The sequence below is a fragment of the Dermacentor andersoni genome, chromosome 1 (assembly GCF_023375885.2).
Source record: "Dermacentor andersoni chromosome 1, qqDerAnde1_hic_scaffold, whole genome shotgun sequence".
Classification (NCBI taxonomy): Eukaryota; Metazoa; Arthropoda; class Arachnida; order Ixodida; family Ixodidae; genus Dermacentor; species Dermacentor andersoni.
Genome location: NC_092814.1, coordinates 155,297,992 through 155,320,965, shown reverse-complemented (window position 1 = coordinate 155,320,965; position 22,974 = coordinate 155,297,992). Strand labels below are relative to the sequence as shown.

The 22,974-nt window shown below is 42.2% G+C and overlaps 2 protein-coding genes across 5 annotated transcripts in view; both read right to left on the bottom strand.

Moving 5' to 3' along the window:
* Window positions 1-16,970, bottom strand: part of PNKP (Polynucleotide kinase 3'-phosphatase) — a 38,897-nt gene extending 21,927 nt beyond the window's left edge. For 3 of the 4 annotated variants that reach the window (XM_055068252.2, XM_055068258.2, XM_055068257.2), the window contains exons 1-5: window positions 15,566-16,970; window positions 15,174-15,461; window positions 14,865-15,106; window positions 9,639-9,718; window positions 8,212-8,498 (exon numbers count right to left, since the gene is read on the bottom strand). In XM_055068252.2, coding sequence (XP_054924227.1) covers window positions 8,212-8,498; window positions 9,639-9,718; window positions 14,865-15,106; window positions 15,174-15,461; window positions 15,566-15,842 — 1,174 coding nt within the window. In that variant the 5' untranslated portion in view covers window positions 15,843-16,970. The remainder of the gene's footprint in view (window positions 1-8,211; window positions 8,499-9,638; window positions 9,719-14,864; window positions 15,107-15,173; window positions 15,462-15,565) is intronic. The other variant, XM_050175367.3, reaches the window with a different exon arrangement.
* A 93-nt stretch (window positions 16,971-17,063) lies between these two features.
* Window positions 17,064-22,553, bottom strand: LOC126527584 (uncharacterized). Its single transcript, XM_050175374.3, has 3 exons — window positions 22,223-22,553; window positions 21,674-21,773; window positions 17,064-18,439 (listed from the first exon to the last, which is right to left on the bottom strand). The coding sequence occupies exons 2-3, from the start codon at window positions 21,750-21,752 to the stop codon at window positions 18,093-18,095; spliced, it is 426 nt and encodes a 141-aa protein (XP_050031331.2). The 5' UTR covers window positions 21,753-21,773; window positions 22,223-22,553; the 3' UTR covers window positions 17,064-18,092.
* Between the last annotated feature and the right edge of the window lie 421 nt (window positions 22,554-22,974).

Below are 22,974 nucleotides of genomic sequence, written 5' to 3'. Positions count from 1 at the left end.
ACCCCTCCCCATTCTTCATGCCGCCTCAAACATTTAACAAAGAGCACAGCTTTTCGGATGGGATTCTTGATTCTGTTCCTTTCCTTGCAGGCATGCAAAAATTGACATGTGCAGAAAACAGCTGCAGCAGACGACCCATGTTCTCAGGTGGAAGAGTATGCATCACTTGCTTGAAAGAATGTCACTGTTTGTAGCATTTGTGCTAATATTACACGTACACAATTTACTTTGTATGCAATACTATTTAAATGAAGCTTAGTGGAGTGATATGCTTGAACTATTCCCAATGACGTCACATGGAAAGCCAACGAGATTACTTGCCTGAGTGACATCAGTCACCCATTATACTTAAAATGAGCAGAGGGGGTAAAATTTTGGGAAGCGATAGCACTTTGAATGGACGAAATGAGAGGTCTTAAAAGTTGTTTATAATTACAGGGTTCCCGCAGAACAATTAAAGTTGGCCCTTAACATTCACAATGACCTTTCCTACCATATTAATGTGTTCGTGGACAACCACCAAAATCATTTCATGGTTCCTTCAAATAAAGGAAATGCTCACGAGATTGATGATTATTGTTGCGGGACAAATTTAAACCCTAACGGATGTACTAACTTTTTACAGTGCGAGCTTGAGAGAGTTCAATGCTGAGCAAATGACAATTTGAAGCACAATGAAAAGAGGGGGGCAGAGAAAATGTGGCACATGAACATGCAAACTTGTAAAAATATGCTCTTGTTTGGCTGGCAACAGTTGTAGCTTCCAGTCCAGTGCCACATTATTGTGAAACAGGGTTTAGTATTGCATGCTCAATGTTACCAGTCTACCATTAATCAGGTGCGTAGTCAGGGGGGAGGGGGGCTTATGGGGCTTCAGCCCCCCCCCCCCCCCCTCCCCGAAATTTTTTGGTGCTGTCGTGCGCCGCCGACCAAAACAACCCCCGGTGCCGGAAATCATGCTGGATTTCGTCTAGAATGTCCTTTTCAAGCTCAAAAAGACATTTCAGCGCGAACATTGCGAAATTGGGCTGGATTTTGCGGCAACACCCATGCACCGGGAGTCACACAATGCAAGGAGCCCCATCCAAGCAGGAAGTTTCAAGGGTATTTTGATGGTGAGCGGGCTCGACATGGTATCTCGCGAAAGCCGCGGAATCTACGGAGCACATGGATTTCAATTCTGAAACTTTATGGGCATAAAATTCTCATAAACTTTTGCTGCGAAAGGTGCATTGACATTTGCAAAGTTGTGCTTTATATTTTCAACTCCAGAACTTCGTGGGTTTAATGTTGTTATAAACATTTGACGCCAGAGGTGCAGACTTTCCTAAATAGTACATAGCATCATACAACGAGACAAGCCAAATCAACACACTATCTGACAAGTTGACAAAGCACGCAGTGAGGTCCGATGAGACGAAGCGTTGTGGTGGTTCATTTGTGCCATTATGTCACAGAAAAGAATATCAACATTTTTTTCACGTGCGCCAAAGCATTCATGTCAAGACACTAAAGCCAGCAGAGGTAACTACGGCCTTATTTATTTTTCTACTTTGACTTTTATTCGCAAGGACACATTGAGCCTCTTCTTCTTCCTTTCTTTTTTTTGTTCTCACTACCCGCGGGCTGCCGGAACCAGCCAGAGCACATGCGTTTTTCTCGTGCTGCTCTGACCACCGCGTGGTGCACTTCGATGCGCATTCGTTTTTCTCTGGCCGAGTGGATTTTTGTCTTACAGAGTTTTGGACGCTTTTTGGCTAGCAGACGAGAAAAAGAAACAATGGTCGCTCGCTGCCATCACTGTGGGAACTTGATGGATTGCAAGGCATTCGCTTGAGTGCAACCTCGGGAAAGCCTTGACTCGCCGGTGTAAGATACCGAGCAGTATGCTTATGGTTCTTTGCAGACCAAGCGTCTCACGTTTTCTTCGATATTCCTTTGGTAGCCACATTAGGTGCCCAAAGTAGGCATTCAATTATGGCCAACATGCTTTCCTTGCGTTTCTTTTTTTCATTTCCAGGCCACCGCCCCACAAAATAAAAAAGGCATTGTTGCGGTGCAGCAAATTGTCGCATGGTGAAAGTTCAATTTTATTACTTCTTTTGTGGAAAATAGTGGGACATGGGATGCTTCAGTTGCCGGTTACTCTTACTATATTATTACGATAGCAATTATATGGACACTCCAGGTGCATTCCTGCCGTCGCCGTCGCCCTCATTTTCTGTATAAAGTCCAAGGGTGATAACATCGTGACCACGCGCCGCCTGCTGTATGTGCGAGTGAAAGCATAAGGGGGCATGGGTGAGCTGACAATGGTGGCTCAGTCTTGAGTGCGAAAGGGAGAAAAGTGGGGAAGAAGTGCGCCGCCTCCTGTCAAGCACAATACATCAGGGGGAGTGGAGCGAGGGGGGGCTGTGATCTGTGAATCTGTTGTTGCGCAAGATGTTTATATGCCTTGTTTGACGCATTACATACAGTGACTTCTTCTTAGATACGTAGATTTATTGGAGACTTATAAGTATATTTAAATATCTTGTTGCGAGGTTTTGTGTGTATGTGCTGTGAACTTTGTTTCCAGTGACACTTTTTTGCCCTTTATCAAGCTGTATCTTCGCATTTGTATAGTCCATTGTATATTCGCATTTCTAATGCACAAGGGCGAGTCAAATGAAAGTGAGTCAACCCACTCCGCGCAATAATGGTTCGGTTCATTGTGTGCGAGGCATGCACATTGTACAGAGTCATCTCTCATTTACAAAAGTGACATGCAGGTGTGAGGATAAAGGTTCTTTAAAGGGCCCCTCACCAGGTCTCGCCATTTTGAGCTGACAAGCGCAGAGCATACATTGCGCGATAGCGATTGTGTCTGCAAAGTATTACATTGGTACGTGCCACAGAAAGATTTGAAATTTCAAATGGAATGCTGTTTTCCCTGCTCCTCGCGGCCGCCGCGCTCTAAGCCAGAGGATGACGCACTCGGGTACTTGTGCCTACGTATTCGTGTCCGCAATGTGACGTCGCTCATGGTGACACGTGACTTTGAGAATTATTCAAGACAACATCTGTTATCTGTGTGATCTGTTGCTTGAATTGACAAATTGAAGTTTAGAGAAATAATAAAACACACAAACGGAATGTCTGCATAATTTTTTGTTTTACTTTGCACCGAAGCAAGAGAGATGTACTTCTGCTTCATCTGCTTGTTCCCATAGTCGTGCGGTCGCGTGCGCAGGTACCGAAACTATGCCATTATTTTCTACCGTATTCCAACACGTGATCATGTTCTGCGATCCGCTTGTTCTGCCTCAGTATTCGTGTAGCACTGAATTATAGCGCTAGTCATGTGTCCTTGTGCACAGCGCGCAAAATTGTGCACTGCGCGAAATGATAACAGCTCGTGCGCAACACCACCAGCGAAAGTGCAAGGTGCCGAAAAAAAAAGCAAGGAGAAAAAAAAAAGTGAAGGCGGGGCCCATGACATATTTGTCATGGGGTCCGGCATGGGGGAAAGCAGGGAAGGAATTTCGCTGGCGGAGGCTAGACGGGGCGAGTGTAGAGTCGCACTATGCAGTGGATCTTGCCTCCTGAAATCATGGGTTGGCGGCACTGAAATATTATTAATGAGCCGATTTGAAAAATTTTTGCGGCAGTGCACTCTTTAGAGGACACGTAACAACTTTCAGCATATAACCAAAATTTGCCATGCGGCCTGGTGAGGGGCCCTTTAATCTCCTCGTACACTGGGTTGAACTTGGTTTCGTGGCATAATGGACACTCCAAAAGTTTAACAGCGTGGTGTCGTGAGGTTTTTGGCAGCTGAAAATGTTTCCCAAAAAGAAATGAGTCGCCGTATGGCTGCCATGTACGTTGAACATTGCATTTCATTGGCCATTGTGACACGGAGAAAATGGTTCAAACGTTGCAAAGACAATCCAAGACCGTGCCAAAGCCACCGTGCAATCACCCCCAACACAATTGCAAAGGCTGATTAGACAAAAACGGAGGATAAGCATCGATGAATTGGCAGGGCGTGTGAAGATCAGTCACGGTTTGGGTCACACCATAATTCATGAACACCTCGGTTATCGAATCTTGTGTGCGAAATGGATGCCCAAGATTTTGAACCACCACCAGAAGATGGAGAGGTTCAGCGCTGCCTTGATTCATCTAATCCGGTATCACAATGAGGGTGACGACTTTTTGTCTGCAATTGGGATCGGGGACGAATCATTGTGCCACTACTACGAGCCTGAAATGCGACGGCAAAGCGTACAGTGGAAACATCTGAATTCACCACCCCCAAGGAAAGAAAGGCCGTCATTTCCGCCTTTTTTTTTGTTGTTGTTGTCAGCGGTCATTTGATAAAGCTGGAGGGACTATCAATCGTTTCTGTTATTGTAAAAGATCGGATCGGCTGCCTGTCCCAATCAAAAACAAACAACGTGGGAAATTGAGGAATGGGGTCATCTTGCTCCACGACTATGCCCGTCCCCACGACGCTGATGTGGTTAACACAAAACTGGCAAAGTTCAAGTGGGAAATGTTGCAATATCCACCATACAGCCCAGACCTGTCTTCTTGTGACTTCCACATTTTGGAGCATTTGAAAAAAACAGCTCAAGGGAACCAGATTCGTGTCGGACGACGATGTGAAAGAGTCAGTTACAGACGTTTTGAAGCAGCAACCCAAGGAGTTTTGTGAGACGGGAATCACGCGACTTGTTAGTCCGTAAGACAAATGTCTAAATGCTCATGGATACTACCTTTAAATAAAGTATGCCGTTAGTCATATATTCACATTGATTCACACTCATTTGATTCGCCCTCACATATTTTGCAGAACTCCTGCTTTTCATATGTGCTCTCTGTTGCGACTATAATTTCGGTGCAATTAGTCACAATACACGACCGATGACAGCAGCTCCTGCGCAATACATTCTAACAAAGGACAGCGTCATTGAGATTTTCTCCTGGTCGTTGTATATGTACAAAAATGTAAACAAGGTTATTGAATGACACAGAGAGAGAGAGAGATGCAAATGAGAGAAAGGCAGGGAGGTTAACAAAGTTTCATTAAAATATTTGTCCTGAACTTGTTCACTTCATGGCTTTTACATTTTCCATATCAGCGGCATGCACTGCTTTGCTGGTTTCGAACTGATATAATTCTAAAGTTCATGTGATATTTTCTTTACATATTAAATAGACAGAAAACATGGAAGCACTGATACAAGTTATTTCGAGCACAATTTTTTAGATATACAAGTATACTCTTTTATGAAGAAATACATATTTTACTTGTCTTGATGATGCGTGGAGTTCAAGAATTCCTTTGCAGCATCTTTTGCAATGGCAATGCAGTTATTAATAATGTATTTGATCCCTCGACAAATTCTATAAGGAGGAGGCCGAGCCGCTGCGTGACCCCCCCACCCCCCGAACGAAAATTCTGGCTATGCCACTGTCACTAATGGAAGTCAAAACCTCACACTTGCCAAGTACTTTGAATCTTGATGCAAGACCCTTTTCAAGAACTTAAGCACAGCTCTTCCACACTGCCCAGCCTTTTTGATTATATGAGTGGACTGAAATCCACTTGAAATGAATGTTATTTTTTGGTGCAAAAGAAGACACACAAGAAGGACACACAAAAAGAGCACCACTAGCAAGTGATTTAGCAATCGCAGGGACAGATACATCAGAGGGTGAAATTTTCTACATGCATGCAATAACATGAGAATTTGTTGCGACAGTATGCACTTTCTTTACTTCTATCAAGTTACCAAGTGATCCTCAAACTCTAACTTTGTGGATTATAGGGTAATAGATGTATCACTAACATTTGCTGGTCCTCCCTTCCTGATATGATATGCTTCCATAAGGTCATGTGCTGTTTTGTCAACACTTTTGCCCAGAACCACTACACACAAGAAGCATAGCTCACACAAGCAGACTTTGTAGTATGAGTTAAGTTGCCCATGCATTCTATTTAAACTGTTTGAATGCTCCTTCAGTCAGCCATATATGCATATAATTGTTCCAAGTTGTTCAGGGCAGAGAAACTACAGAGGCATCATAACTAGCAGCCACCTGCTTCGAGTTATGGCTAATCCAGCAGAAATATGGTACCGCCTCAGATCTAGTGGCATCTTTTCGTTTCCATCTGGTTTACCAGCCCAGCCCTTGTCGAGCTACACTTCACCTTTCAGAGAAATGATTCAGTCGTGGCATGCATGATCAACTGTGAGAAGCCCATTTCTAAGAGATAACTGATGCAACTGAGTTCCATAACATGAGTTCCAAACATGAGTTCCATAGTGACAACTCAATGCAAAGTGAAGCAATGTCATGTTTCACAACCTCTGGGTGTGCCAAGTCATATCGGAGAAATTTCTTAGCATTGTTATGATTGACCTGTCGGGTGCGAGAGACATTCAGGCGTACGTTCCCATGACAAGATGGCTTGCCTCGTCCCAGAAAAGGTTGTTACGGTAAGCCTGGACATCAACTGGTCAAGTGTGAGAAGTGTTCAAGCGGGTGTCCCTATGTCAACATAATTACCCTCTTCTCTGAAACAGCATCACCCCTTTTATTCCCCAAGCTGACACAAAGGGATGAACGAAGAGAAGACAAACCGAAGGGTGGGAAGTCGTCGACGACAGAGCCTGACAAAAGCACTAATGCTTCCACAGGCTCCCCGGGATGACGTCAACAACCACAAGACCACAAGGGGTAATTAAGGCCGTCTTGGCCCCCGTATAATTGACCTGTCAAGTGTGAGAAGCGTTCAGGCAGGCGTCCCCATGTTGACATAATTGCCCTCTTCTCCGAAACGGCGTGACCCCTTTTATTCCCTGAGCTGACACAAAGGGAAGGACGAAGGAAAGAAAACTCGAAGGACAGGAAGTCGGCGGCGGCTGAACCTACTTACACAGGCTCCCGAAGAAGAAGATGACCACAAGACCGCCAGGGGTTATTTAAGGCCGTCCTGGCCCCCGTGTTGATCAGAACTGCTCGAGACTCAGATGAGAGTCACAACCATGTACCAATGAAGTGAACACAACCTTTTCTACTTTTTTTCATCATCACTATGCCCGGCTTCGTCATCGTTTCCTGATTCTTGTGGTGAAGACACACCTCACCCAGTTGATATTGTATGCAGCAGCATGCAGTGAATACACAAAAGCACACATGCTGAGGCAAAAGCTTTAGGTTAAGATCTTAAAAACTGCAATGAATTGTTAATTTGGAAGCTCATGGGTACATAAGACCCGATTACATTCCTGTTTGTTACATTTTCTCAGTTCTTGTACTCTGATAAATCAGTCCCGTTTAATTCCCACAGGGTCACGTGTATCAGCTTTTCATTTGATGTTTCCCTTCACAGTTACGTTAAAAAGCTGCAATGGCACACGACCAATGTGGCATCATCTGTCAGTGGCGCTTACACTAACCGGCGCTGTCGTGACCTTCAATACCTTGTGCAGTTACATCTATATACACAGCTGCACAGAAATTAAAAATAAAATAACCTGCAAGTGTGTTAAAAGAGGCTATTCTTATTGAAGATTTGACACAAGTGCCAAATGGAAATCCCAAGCTTCATTGAATGTAATTAAAGGATACGACTGCTAAAAAAAAAGTGTTTAACGTTAAATCTAACAGCCAAGCAGCAATATCAAGCTTTACTTAGTGGGTTTTCAATAGTTCGTTTGCTTTCTGTAAAGTTCAATTAAAGTTTTTTGTGAAGGTAGCTTTTTGGCCTCATCTGTATTACTGCCACAAGTAGTACTGGGGGTTGTGTGTTCCTGAATCATGCATTCTTTTCCTGTGATTTCTAAAGAAACTTATCAGTGGGGTTCTACGGTAAATGATAGGTTTTGTCCATATCACCTGAAATCTGCTAAAATCAAATTGTCAGTATCTTGGAATTGCAATGCGCACCGATACTCTAAATGAACTTAAACATCACCAACAAATCTAAGCAGTGGCGTAGCCAGATATTTTATTCAGGGGGGGATTGGTGGCTGCATCCTTGTCTTTTCTTGCTTAGTGTTTGTTTTCGTGCCTTTTTCAAAATGAATCCATTCCAATTTACCTAGCTTGCAGTCATTCTGCAATAATGTTTAGTAGGCCACACTAACTTGACCAAGAACAAGTCCCTGTGAAATTTCTTACAAAACTACCGACACCATGTGTAAGTACACTCACCTCCAACATAAAAGGACTCCTTCAAATTGATTGGAATACCTCCATTTCCATGAGACTCCAGGTGCTGCCATATTCCTGGTGCTGGTTTGCGATAGAAGCCATGGCCAATAGACACATACACTTGGGCTGGCACAGCCAACGTCTTTAAGACACGCTCCACCTTGCTCTTGAAGTCAACTTCATGGCTGTGGCTCTTAGCAAGACCCCTCTGGTTGGTAATGATAACAATCTTGTAACCCTCTCTTACAAGACTATGTAGGCGTGCCTCAGTTTCTGACAATAGTATCCTGAAAGAAAAAGTTGTGAACTTGATCTCTGTATATATTGCAGTTTTTCCATGAGAAACAAGTAAGCCTAAGAATGCTTCACATCGAATAATGAATTTCCTGATATCAGAGGAAATAGTTTACATGAAACTGACATGACATTAAAAAAGATAACTCAGTATACCTAGCCAAAGTTTGAAAAAACAACTCTAGCATCATTTCAAAATGTATTCCACATTCATGTCACTGAGATTATACTGCACTAGACTTAATTTCTTGAACTGCGTGCACTGTGAGCTGATGAAAATGCCACATTACTCAGTAGCATGTAGCCATGGCATGATTGTGCATGCCTGCCAGGGAAGCCATACATGAAGTAGACTAGTGTGTGTGAAGGAAATATTGTTGATGTATTAAAATAGAAAGAAAAACCTTGATTGAGGCTTTCCCAAAGTGTGTATGCAACTGTGTGCACAGAATGCTAAGCTATCTTCAAAGACACCCTTCAATACAGAAGTGGTCAAATAGTAAAGAGTGTGACTCACCAAAATTAAGTAAAATAAAATTGATACTTCAGGACGAATATAGGCCCCTTGCTAAAGTAAATGGCTTGAGCATATGACTGGTAGATTGGAAATGTACTGATATGAGCAGAAAATGGGTTGTTAGCTATACTTGTTTTGTGATGATAGTCACCGACTGCCAGTCTATGGTGTTACCTGTGTTTTCATAGTGTTCAGCTAAGGAGTTGGAAGCCATGTGCCCTTTGGACATGTCATTGTGATCCTGCCCTAGTTGTTTAAAATTGCTGGATTTGGTAAGTCATACAAAGCGATGCATGACATTGAAGCTGCTTGATGCAGTCATTGACTCGGGGCTGAACAGTCTGCGAGATCTGTCCACAACGGTGCCACCTCTGCAATACGGGACAGATCTGTATACGTCTCTTGCTGCACTGCAGGAACACCCAATGTGACACACTGGATTTGCACGGCACAGTGCACATTTAAAAAAAAAAAAAAAAGGAAGGAATCAACTTATAACACCACCATTAGCAACAATGTTACACCTTCTTTACATGCTCACACATGCAGCTTGAAGAAAAGAAAAAGTTCATGAGTGAATCTTCAAGAGAGAGTGAGGTAAAAGATGGGACCTTACCGCCAATCAGCAGAGTTGAGGGGAAATACCTTGCCAGACTTGGTAGTGATAAGAGTTCCATCAAGGTCAAATGCAGCAATCTAGACACATGAAAGGATTACTTAAAACCTTATTGGTACATTCATAACATCAGATATTGCATGAGATAATGGAAAGAACACATACATGACATGTCTGTGGACTTACACAGAATGGAATTGACTATACTCAACAAGCCACAAGTGTTAAGTCCATGTCTTTTCAGTTAACTGCGTCTTTCTTTTGTCGATTTCTTATCTTCTTTTTTTTTGGTAACTGCAGTCATGTCTCGACTTTTCTTTAACACAGCTTATCACCCGTCCTACGCGATCTTCGGCTACATCCGCTAATATTTTAGATCTAGTATTAACCAGTGATCCTGACGTGTGCTTCGACTTAACTCATCAAGATGGGCTATCTGATCATGATATCATAACAGGTAGTCTTGCAGTTTCCCTTCCAAGACGTCCGTGCCCTGATAAGTACATCCGATGTTACAATAGAGCGGATTTTGACAGCATAAACTCAGCACTATCTGACTTCTCTTTGCATTTCCTGAATAGATGCCAATTTCAAACCATCGAACATAATTGGGCTGAACTTAAAACCATTCTTACTGACCTAATTAATCGATTCGTCCCTCTAACAAAAATAGCCTGCACCCCGACAGCGCCGTGGCTTACCGTAAAGCTTCGGCGCCTTAATAATAAGAAAAAGCGTTTATATCGTAAAACCGATAAAGCCCGCGACTCAGATTCCTGGCACCGTTATAAGACCTGCGATAAGCAATATCAATCACTGCTAAAATCATCTAAACGACATTTCTTTGCCCATGACCTATATTCTATGCTCACTAACAATCCTCAACGTTTTTGGCGCGTAATAAACCCGAAGAGCTATCCCGATTTAACACTAGTTGATGAGCACGGTGATATGGTCCACCACTCGGAATGTGCTGATTTATTGAATAGCGCATTTTCATCTGTATTTACACAGGAAGACACCATATCTTCACCAACCCTTGAAAATCTCATTAACATATCAATGCCAGAAATAATTGTTAGCGAAGCAGGCATTTCTTCTTTACTAAATAAACTTAAAGTTTCTTCCGCCTCTGATCACACTGGCATTAATAACAAAGTTTTAAAACATTTGTCACCTAGTTTATCACCTATATTGTGTGCGCTCTTCTCGCAGTCTTTATCAACTAACACTATTCCGCACGATTGGAAGGTGGCAAAAGTAATACCCATTTTTAAGTCCGGAGACCGAACTCACCCATTAAATTACCGCCCCATCTCCTTAACCAGTACTATTTGTAAATTACTTGAACACATCTTGTATACTGAAATCATTAACTACTTAGAAGAGCACAAAATTATTGTTGATTACCAACATGGCTTTCGTCGTGGTTATTCATGCGAAACACAGTTAGCCGGCTTTTTACATGACATACATTCATACCTAGACCTAGGGTTTCAAGTTGATGCTATCTTCCTGGATTTTTCGAAAGCTTTCGATCGCGTTGCTCACCATAGACTAGTACTGAAGCTAATGAACCTTAACATACATCCAACCGTTATTGGATGGATTAAGGATTTCCTCTCATCCAGAGTTCAATATACGTCTGTTAACAACAGTAATTCCTCTTCTACCAAAGTAACCTCCGGTGTTCCGCAGGGCAGCGTTCTTGGCCCTTTACTTTTCTTAATCTATATTAATGACCTGCCTAACTGTGTGTCTTCCCACATCAGACTTTTTGCCGACGACTGCGTAATATATCGATTAATTTCATGCGACAATGACAAAGTTATTCTTCAAACCGATCTTGACGCTATTAACACATGGTGTTCAACATGGTTGATGACTCTTAATACAGCTAAAACGAAGTTATTATCATTTACTAGGCGCAACCACCGTATTCCAACTTCGTACGTAATATCTAACAACATAATTGATCTTACAACTTCATATAAGTACCTTGGTGTTCACTTAGTCTGATCTAACATGGCATCATCACATCCGCCTGACGTTGGCATCAGCTGACCGCTCTTTAGGCCTCCTCAAACGCAACCTTAAGCATGCTCCAGCTAAACTACGCAGACTAGCATACATCACATTAATACGCCCCAAAATCGAGTATGCATCAGCTATCTGGGATCCTTTTCAAACATATATCACCCAAGAAATCGAATCATTGCAAAACCGCGCGGCTCGTTTCATTTTTTCTGATTATTCACCATATACTAGCATTTCAGCACTAAAAGCTCCTGCTCAGCTTGACGACTTATCCCATCGCCGCAGAATTGCCCGCCTGTCGCTGCTGCACAAACTTTATCATCATCCGCACCTTCACCGTATCTTCGAACCAGCGACAGCCTTCTTTCCACGCACAGACCATATCTTCAAGATAAAACGCATCAGTTGTCGCTCAGCTAACTATGCTAACTCCTTCGTTCCCCGAACAATTGTAGCATGGAATAACCTACCATCACACATTGCTACTCAAACCGATTTCGCCACCTTTCAGGAACTTTTACGCAATAGTGACTTGTAAATATTCATCATGTACTGTTTCTTCAAACGTCGTTCAGTGTATATATTGTTTTGATCATTTGTCTTACTGTTCTGCGTGCACATTGTACAATTGTATTTCATGTCTCATTAATTTATTAATTTGTTAAGGTGACAACTGACGCAGCTTCGAGCAACACCTTGTTTTACTTCTTTTACATTGTGCCTATTTAATTCAATTAATTTGTTTTCTCAGGTAGTTTTGTATTTTCTATTTAAGTTTCACTTGACTAATGTATTTCGTATATTGTTTTACTTGTGTATTTTCCTAGGTATCGTACTTTTGTATAACTTTTGTGTTTTCTTTTGTAAAAATTTTATCTTTTGTGTACTTTAGTTGTTTTTTTTTTTTTTTTTTTTCCCCGTAACGCGCAAAGCTCGCATTTCTTCATGTATCTGTTCCCCCTATGTAATACCCCTTCGGAGGCCTTTAGGGGTATTATGAAATAAATAAATAAATAAATAAATAACGCAAATAGTGAATGGACAATTTGTAGGAGTGTTAGAACAGTAAAATTTTCTAAATACGAATACCTAAATACGAATATTTGGGAAAGACTAACTTCAAATACTGAATCAAATAACCAATATTTTCTCATTTCTAAACAAAGTTAAAGGTAAAGTTTGTGTGGGGTCCATCTAGTAAAAACGAAAATTATGGGGTTTTACATGCCAAAACCACAATCTGATTATGAGGCACACTGTAGTGGATGACTCCAGAAATATGGATCACATGGCATTCTTTAATGTGCACCCAAATATAAGCACACTGGTGTTTTTGCATTTCGCCCGCATAGAAATGCAGCCGCCGTGGCCGGGATTCGATCCCGTGAGCTCATGCTCAGCAGCTAGTAAAAAAAGAGATTTGAATGTGGCAAATCAGTTGTGTGGAAGTCCATGAGGTGGAGGAAGGTTCATGAAAGGGAAAAATTACCACCCATATGACAGTAGCATGAAGCTACAAAGGAAGCCCATATAGGTTTCTCAGAAACAAAGCTTTAAGGTTGAAAAAAAAAATTCGTCCTGGTCTTAGGATCGAACCCAGGACCAATGCCTTTCCAGGACAAGAGTGAATTAACAACTGGAAGCGCTGGGACAGTGAATATGGAAAATGAGTTCTGCAGAAATCCACAAGATGAAGAAAGTTTCGTGAAAGGGAATAATTGCCCTGCCGCTCCGTGCTACTCATGGGTGGATGGCAATTTTTCCCTTCCAGCAAAGGCTTATTTATATTATTATATCTGTGCATGTAATGCTGTTCACCACTGGTCATCTGGTCAACTGAGGAGCTTGAAAATTATAACGTCTTTCAGATATCTAGTGCATTACAGCAATGAATAATGAAACAAGAGAACATCTGCATTTGTTGGAGGAGCCAAGTGTAATCTAGTAGCATAAGCTACTAGTCTACAAGAGTGCTACATGAAGGTATTCCATAAACAAAAAAAAAAATTCATAAAAAGTAATCAATTACCACATGGTGCACGATACACAACATTAAATTTTTGGAGTCATTTCTAACGGTAAAAAATTAATAATTATCAGTTGTTATACAATACTGAGACTCACTCCGACTGGAGATGTCAGTATACAGAGCAACCCCGTGCCCACTTCGATTTCCGTAAGTAGAAGCTGTTATAAACCTTAAGGCACACCATATCACAGCTATTATAACACTATACCTCTACCCATCATAAATATATTAAATTTGAAGTACACAATTCTGTCGTGTTTCCAATGTGCAGAGCTGGTATTCACATGTAATACAGCGCTGAAGTGTGGAGAGTAAGGATGCATGTGCTATAGCAAAACAAACTCTTACCAGTTCATGGTCACTATAGCTGAGGTTGTGTCAAAGGCCTGTTCCTGTTATTTTTACTGGGTCTTCCTCACAGGCAATCCTTATGGCATTGGAAGAATCAGACTACTTAGTGAAAATTTTGCCATTGAATGTACACTAATTTCCAGCTATTTTCTTGTTTTATAGTTTCAGAGCCATGTCAAGCAGCCTCTTTAAAGCTGGACTGAGGTGCCCATTCACATATATTGGTGCAGAATTCTCAAGCTTAATGTTGCCATTGGTGACTCGAGTCTGTTCTGTCTTATCATGTCACGCTTATCAGAGGACTCAAGTTGCACAATTATATTGTTCTTCTGAGGGCTAGGTTCATTGATTGTATCCCGAATTTTACCAAGAATGATCTCAACATTCTCACAACATTCTTCTGCATCTTGAACAATGTTCCATGTCAACAAGATGCTTCACAAGCTCTTGGTTTAATTTCCAAAACAGTTGCCCTGAATTATGCTCATAAATTCATAAATCAAAAGAATATTTCTGCAAAGTGTTCATTCATTAATGCTAGCCTAGCCATCTCATAACAAAGAATGCAGTCATTAAGAATAACGCTAACTATAAATCGCGTGTAGCTTTGCTTGTGTGTTCTAATTGCCACTTATAAATAAATATGCCAAATGTGATGAAATTGAATGGTTTGTGTTGATTAGCCAGACATTTCATACAGAAGAAAATTCCCACGTATTGTATTTTCAAGGACGGCTATGAAAGAGAAAGTGAGTGTTCAGTGAGTGCGCTCGGTGTTGCGCAAATTACGCCATGTAATTTTTACTCACCTTTGGCTTGTGTTCAAGCCTTTCTGAATTAAACAGTAAAACATGATGTTCTGTCAAGTCAGTCCATCCACTCTTGCTCTGGCGCGCTCCAGGATTTCCACCATGATGTGAAACCACAGTTTCACTTTGTTGCGTCAAATTTTCAGTGTGACGCTTTTTATGGCTACTCTGCATGTGCTTCAATTTGCGGGAAACTTCTTCCACATACTCGTCATGTTCATCATGCGCGTCGGATGAGGCATCTGCAAATAATGATTACGTATAATTACACACAGGTAAGCACGTTACGTAACAGAGGCTTTCACGTACGTTTCTTCGATAGTGGCATGTCTTCGTCATCAGATTTACGCTTCAAGTGGTGATTTCCGTCACAACTGGGAAAATCGACTGCAGCAGCCGATGAAGGTATGTCAAGACTAGAAGACTTCTCGAACAAAACCACGTAAGGCAGTTCTTCCGCAAGCAACTCGAACTGATCACCGTCAGACACTGTCACCGTCTCCCCAACTGCAAGACACCTACCCGACACCTGGCATGAGTTTTCTCCAAGCTGCGTTAGCTGAATCGTGCCGTTGTTAAAATCCGCTCGTAGTCTGGCTGCAATCGAGAAACACAAAGCTGTACTTCCTCGTTCGCAAGACTGTAGAAGTAATAACCTCTTCCTGTTGCACTTTTTTTGAGAGCATCCTCAACACGCTCACCTTGACATCTAGAGCAGCGCTTGTTCCGAATTTGAGTGCTGCGGTTTCTGCCGACAACTATGTCTTGGTTATGTGGCAAGTCAATGTCGGGCAAGGATGACTTGCTCCGAAGTCTACAATTTGAGTACCGCATGGTTAGAATCATTCGAACGAAAGTGTGGGCACTTTGCCGCAGCCGCGCCCGCGCCGTGCGCGTCAAGCATAGCCGCATCAACGTAAACCGGTAGCACGGGTAGCCACCCACGTAGCCACCCATAGGTGTTCTACACGAGCACATTCTACGGCCACCCCATAGAATAAAGCCACCCTAGACCGTAGTACGGTAGCAGCACCGTAGCCTGCGTCTTTAGGAATCTATTTAGGAATAAGAAAGCGCTTAAGAAACAACACTAACGCGCTCGTTTATGAAAACCGACGCACACCTGAGCAATGATTCATTTCGCTTGATTTTATGTTCGCGTAAACGTAACGTAGGCGGAGCATACAGCTTCGTCTGCTCGGTCCACTTCTCGTATTAAGAGTTCTAAGCGCTACAATGTAGCCGCTGCCGACCAACAACAAAAAAAAAAAACAAAAAAAAAACGAACGTGCAAGTCGGCCTGCATGGAATTTTTGCTTTTAATGCCCTACACCATGCCTGCACTCTTAAAGCAAAACTGCACCCTTTGGGTCGTATCTTATCACACAACGATAATCGTCATCTGTCTTGTCCGCATTTCCTTTCTTTAACGCTGCCAGCCCGGTACTTCTAAGTCACGAACGACATGCGCGTTATCAGCACGACAGATATCATTCTCGACAGGACACAGGAAAGTAGCGGGCGCAGCGTCAGCAGCGTTTTCAAGGAAACGCAAGCATGGCAGATGACGATTATTGTTGTGTGGCAGATATACACCCCAAAGGTTGTACATTTGTCTAGGAGCGTAAAAGCAACGGTAGTCGCGCGTCCATAGCCAACCGAGCCGATTTACCATCTTACCTTTAGCGTCTGGCACTGCCAATATGACGTAAAACCCACTACAGCATGCTCCAGGGAGTCGTTGACAAGCATTTACAAAACCACCAGTGCCCCACTGAACCGAATAATAGTGTGTATATTTAGAGAGATGGCCCGACGCATTGAATACAGGTATTTGATGCTGCAAATCAAGGGCAGTGTTCCTGAAAATGCACAGAAATGGCAGCAGCAACGTACAGTCGTGTGCAATGACTTGCAACACCCTTGTTCGTAGTCGAAGGGGCTCCAGGGCTGTGCGGTGGCTCTGATATGCGAAATAGCGGTTTAATAAATACCACTAAGTGAAGCTGTGCTTAGGTCTGGAACTTACCCTGTGTCTGCACAGCCGTACAGCCTTGGAGCCCCTTCGACCACGGGCACTGATGTTGAATGTCATATTGCACGTGACTGTACACATATATTTGGGGTAGGCTGACATACACTACCAACTGAAATGAAGTGGACTCTCAGAGGGCCTCCTTGTTTGAATAGCCTGTGAAATTCACTAAAACAATTTTATTTTCTGGACAACAAAATGTGATATATAAGCTCCAATGGCCCAGTGCAAGCACTGCTAGTACCATTTGGTGACGCAACTCACCAAAGTGTAAAGTCACAATACTATTTCAGCGAAAATAGTGTAGAATTTCCATGTTTTCGCGATTTCATTGCAATGTTTTGGCAACAATGCTGCTGTTCACTGGATCCAGCCAGTGGTCAGCTAAATATAGCAAGTAAGATAACTCAGAAATAATGCCTAGAGCACCATATTCTTCATACAACCATACTTTAAAAATTAAAATTCGTACACATACCTGTTCTCAAGAATTGAAGTTTCTAATGTAAAAAACTACAAAACCTCACCCTAAATGTACTTGCAAACGCAGTCATCGTTAGAACTGTAACAGTGCAACATAGTAAAAATGGCATTTGTAGTATACTCTGTATATATTAAGGCAGGCACATAAGAATATTCAGCCGAACAGCAATACCATGGCCTCTTGTTCAAGCACTGCATTTCATGTAAAAGCAGAGTTACAATCCTGAGTGAATAATGCTTCACAAGACACCTGTGAAAGTGCTGCACTTTGAGATCAGCACCTCAAGAATAACTACTATCTGCTTCATTTTCTCCAAGATAAGTCAGGCCTTGGATATTTAGAACAACATGCCTTTGCCTTCGCCAAGAAAGGCCACTTGTAATGCCTTAAGTAGAAAAACACAAACTACTAAAGTAATCTCAAGTACAGTGACACTCAACTTGGTGTGCCACAGAAGCACGGGGTGGTATTGGCTATTCCCGCTGTGTAACACAGTTGTAGCACAGCCAGTGAGTACACATAGTATAGATTGTGAGCCACAGCTGCCACTTGATGCCATCCCAGAATGTCACAGGCTGAGCGTGCGAGCTACGAAAGCACCAACAAGCATTGTGGGGGCATAACAAGGCTAGCAGGAGTTGAGATGTAGACCACAGGTGCATCTTTTCTAATCCACTGTCCTTGTGTCATTCAGTCCAGCACACCGCAATCACTTGTACTCATATGGTGGAGGTGGGTCCTGGGGCATGCTGCCATAAGGGTAGCCAAGGAAGCCTGGTGGGGGCGGCTGGCTCTGGGATGGTGCTGGCGGCTGGCTGTAAGGTGGGCTGTAAGGTGGACGCACAGGCTGGGCCATAGGTGCTGGCCTTGCACCTGCTACAGCAGGCCCGTAAGGAACGGGACCTGGAGTATGAAATGGGTCTGCCGGGACGGCTGTGGTGGACGCTAACATGGCTTCCCTGCGCCGGCACTCTCGGCAAAAGCAAGCACAAATGGCTATAAACACAGCGAAGCACACCAGGGGTCCAAGAAGCGAAATTTGGCCTCCCAAGTTGTCTGCAACAAATAGAATATTTTTATTGCAACTTGACATAGCTAATTTCCTGTTACAACTTTTCATGTGAGAAAGTGGCTTGTGGTCATTAGGGTGACTGGATGAATTCGGACCAAAAGCACTAGGCCTCACAAAACAAGGCCAAATAACTAGCACGGCTGGTTCAAAATTAGCCCAAAACAAACAAAATCTTTCATCAGAGAGAGAGAAAGAAAGAAACGTTTATCATACGAAACAGTGTCCTGAGCGAGGCCCGGTATCACCGTAAGGTGGGAAGGCCAGAATATATATATATACATTTTTGTAAATCAAGCTCCATTCAATTAAAATACACTTTGGTCACTGCATTTGTATATGCATCATCAAATATTGCTGCATAGACCGGAAACGTTTTTTTTTTTTTTTTTGTAATCTTCAATACCACTAAACAATGGCAATGATTGCTTTTGGTTTTGTTCTTCTCATTTAACAATATTTACAGGTCTAAACAAATTCCTCATTCCTCCCCACTTTAAAATCTTGCCATCCAAATCCAAATAGATTACATTTATTCGTACCAAAGGAAAGCTCCAATGCCTAACAAGGTCACAACACCATAACAAGCAATTAAAGAATTTTGCAAACAAACAACTCCCCAAATGCTGTAAGTTGAAATCCACTTATAATAAGCAAAACAGGTGAACCTGGTGGTCACTTTACTACAAGTAAAGTGAACACTACTACTAAACTGAACACGTAGAAAACAAATATATATCCAAAGTAATTTTTAAGAAATAATCATGTTCCACAGCCAAACATTGTCAGCAAAGTTTGTTTCATATGTCCTTTTTCTTTAAGTGTACAGACGAAAAGTTTACTAGTATTTTTTTATTACTTTTAATTGGATAGCTCCCAACTCAATAATGATAATATAAGGCCTAAATTCCTTAATGTAACAAATATTTAATTATATCATTCTTTAATATGACCTTTTCAAAGTGCTCACCAAATGGACTGTGGCTTTGGGTGTGCTGAGTGGGACTCATTCACAATTCACAAGTGGAGGTGGGGGTCACATGGTATTGCAAATCGCTGACATGCAAGTCAAGTCTATCTGGAGCAATCTTGTATGTAACACAACCATGTGTTTACAAGTATATGATCCGCCATAAGCATGACGGCAGTTGCTTGCTTCCTACCAGTGCAAGTACAAACTCTGTTCTGCCAAGGGTCTCGTACTGATCTTGAGTCCCAACATATTCAAATTCACTGGCAAATAACTGCACTGTTAAATTGTGGTACACTGTATATAACCTAGTTTGTGCTAGGCCTAATTTTCTGAATTCTTGTGAATGGCTTACTCAAAACTGGCAAAACTTATCTTGCAAACAATTAGGTGGACTAATATCTTTTTTAGTTGCCCCTTTACCACTGTGGCCATCTTGAAAGTTTAGTGTGTAAATTATTAAAAAATAGAAGCATAGGAAAATATAAAGCTGAGTTTGCAAAATAAATATTGTTTATACATCTGCCAACACAGGCTGTCTTATCAGGGTTATCTGATCACACAAATTCTTCAAGCAGTTAATCAAGGCCAAGCCAGTACTTGGACTTGTACCATCACCACGACATTCAACTTTTGAACAGGGCTTTGTCCTCTTGGCTCCTCTGCTGCGTAGCTTCTAGCATGCCAGCAGAGATGAAAAGATAGAGAAAGCTGGGTATTGGTGTAATAACTCCACTTATAGTTGAAGGATTCGAAAAATGTTTGCAGCATGAGATTTGCGGGATGATGGCCTTTAATAGTGACACCATTTTAGCATTAGGTAGAAAAGTGTTTCAGGGCCCCTTTAATTCACACTTATTTGGTTTAAGAAATGACAGCTGTATGTTTCTGGCAGTGTTTGGCTGGTGAAAGGTTCGCACACCAAATGCAGCTATTATGCTTGGCATACATTAATTAATTAAAATAAATGTTACTGTTCTACAAAGTGTAGTCACACAAGCATGATCTAATGTAGTAACAGTAGTTTGCAGAATGCAATGCAAACCAGCACCTCTACTCTCCTGACAGGCCAAGGATGTACTTATAAAGATATGAAATCAAACATCACTTATAGCATGGAAGATATTATGTGGCAACTGAGAATGCTATGAGAGCGCTTCCTGATTTCCCACGAGTTCAGATGATGTCACGTGTGATGTCAAGGTCTCAAGTTCTGCTAGTTGTGCTATGAAGAATCTTGTATTCCAATTTTCATAATATCGATAGACCTTCACTCATCTTTTTAAGTTTCAATTCATTCCAAACTAATGGGGCATATTATAAATTTGAGTTTACAAACTATTACAACCATGAAAATGTCAGTGGTTTAGAAAATTTCAGGGAAAAAGAATATGCCTCTGAACTAACTGCAGTCAAAAAATATTACATGCAGCACTTGCTCAGTTCTATGAAAGCAAAGTTTGCAGCTCAAGCATAAGTCGTGATCTGATGATAAAATCTGGTACCGTCACAGGAGTGTGTAGCTGATCCACCATTTGATCTCGCCAGGAAGCTAGCAGATGCTAGCGAAGGGCTGAATTAATAAAAAGCCGCAAGCACTAAACAATGTGTTAAGAGTGCGGCTGAAATCTCATGACTTAATGAAGGTCTGCAACAATAATTTCGTTAATACACAAATTTTGGACACTTTCAAAATTCCCCACAAAATGTTATTCAGGGGAAAGAATTCTCATTTAAACATGAATTTGAATTTTGTCAAGAGACCACATATGTGTTGCAAACGAAATGTCATAGTGGCTGGAAAAAAAATTTCTCCCTATCAAAAACAGAACCCTGGCGCTGCACAAATAACAGGTGAAGCATCTGTCAGTGACTCGTCATTGTCATTGAATGGTTTTCCGGATAATGCACAAATATAAATTTTTATATTTGATGCTTTTATTTCTCTTGCTGCTTTTCTTCAAACAAAATATGACTGTACTGCTTTGTTACAGCAGTAGAGTACGGACAGTAGTGTTAATTACAGTATCACAGTGAACATATACACTGGCATCTTTGGACATCAATGTAAGCGCATAGAATGCTTGGAGAGTATGGCAATGAGGTGGAGAAGGAAGACAAAGAGGATCACGGCTAGGCAGTTATGCATAGCTGCAGTACCATGGTTAACAAACATTCCTGCCTAGAACATTGCTTAACACTGCAATTAAAAACGTTATGCAAATAGGCAAAGAAATAATGCACTACCTACCTTCATATATGTGAGCCTGGACGGGTGTCCATATGAGCAGAAGGTTTGCCAAGGCAGGCAACCAAGTCCCGAAGCTCATGATGTCCGCTTGTACAGTTGCCTGCAAGCACGTCAGAACATCATTACCTGTAGCGAGTTACAGCGTGCAGCTCTCACGAATTCCTCTCAGTACTTCGTGCAGTGCAGACCTGTCAAGACACAGCACGGGAACGCGGTTGACCTTGATGCGAGGGCTAGCGTATGCAATTCGTTGAACGCCGACTTTTTTTTTGCTCGACAGCTACACTAAGAACGTCTCTAGAGAGGAGTGCGTTACCGAAGGCAGGTAGACATGACGGTCATGACGCTCAGCAGGCTACCAGCAAGCAACTGAGAAAGATGCTACGCGATCAGACAAGTCAAGACAGTCTTTCAATGTTGAGTTTTGTTGGCGCCAATTGCATCGACAGGGGCTATCAAGTAACGCACAACAAATCGGTAAACTTCAGAAGCCAGCGCGTGTAGTACCGGCTGCAAGCTAATGCCAAAGAAGCAACAAACTGAGCTTACCTGCGTAACCTCAGTATCCCGCTGTTGGTCTGCTTCAATATCAGTCCCAGGCCCTGTGAGGGCGTTCTGGGTCCGCGCCTCTTTCAGTCCGTCAAGTTCCCACGCTTTTCCCAAGCAGGCAGAATAGTACAAAATACTGCAACGGATGGCACGCACAGGACTGAACGCGCACACAGTGCAGACAGCGCATACGCGCAACAGACCGACGGATCCCTCAGTACCTCAGTCGCTTTTTTCCTTTTTTCCTCCTCGAGATTTCTCGCGCAGCTGAGACCCGCAGGTTGCCAGAACGTATCATATATGCCGCCAACAGGCTTTAAGTGTCATCTAAAAGCTACGTTCCCGTAGGATTCTGCTTCTATATGTTTCTTCGAGCAAAACATGAAACTAAAGCTTGGAACAGAGCGTGAAAAGGAGTGGGAGGAGCTCTAGCAGCTGCCTTTCCACATATGTGACTATCAAGAAATGGACAAGTAACCGTGCAGACGACTCAGCTCTCCATGGCGCAAAAAGTGTTCGTTATAACCAAAATTCGTTATAATAAAACTTTTCTTAACAAAAGTTGTTGGCTCATAGTGGAGGGCGAAAGAACTATGGATACCACAATTGTTCTATTCTATTATTATTCTTATTATCATGTTACACTTACGAGAAAGACATGCCCATGCAACCATACTTTCAAGATACGCCGGGTACTATCCGCATGTTCGCCCGCATATGTTGCCTCGCAATAAACACCTCGCCATTCAAAC

Bases quoted from the DNA above. Each gene is read 5' to 3' on its own strand.
- LOC126527584 (XM_050175374.3), bottom strand. From the start codon at position 21,752: ATGAGCTTCGGGACTTGGTTGCCTGCCTTGGCAAACCTTCTGCTCATA. The intron at 18,440-21,673 runs GTAGGTAGTGCA...TATTTGTTGCAG, and splicing joins CCAGGCTCACATATATGAAG to ACAACTTGGGAGGCCAAATT.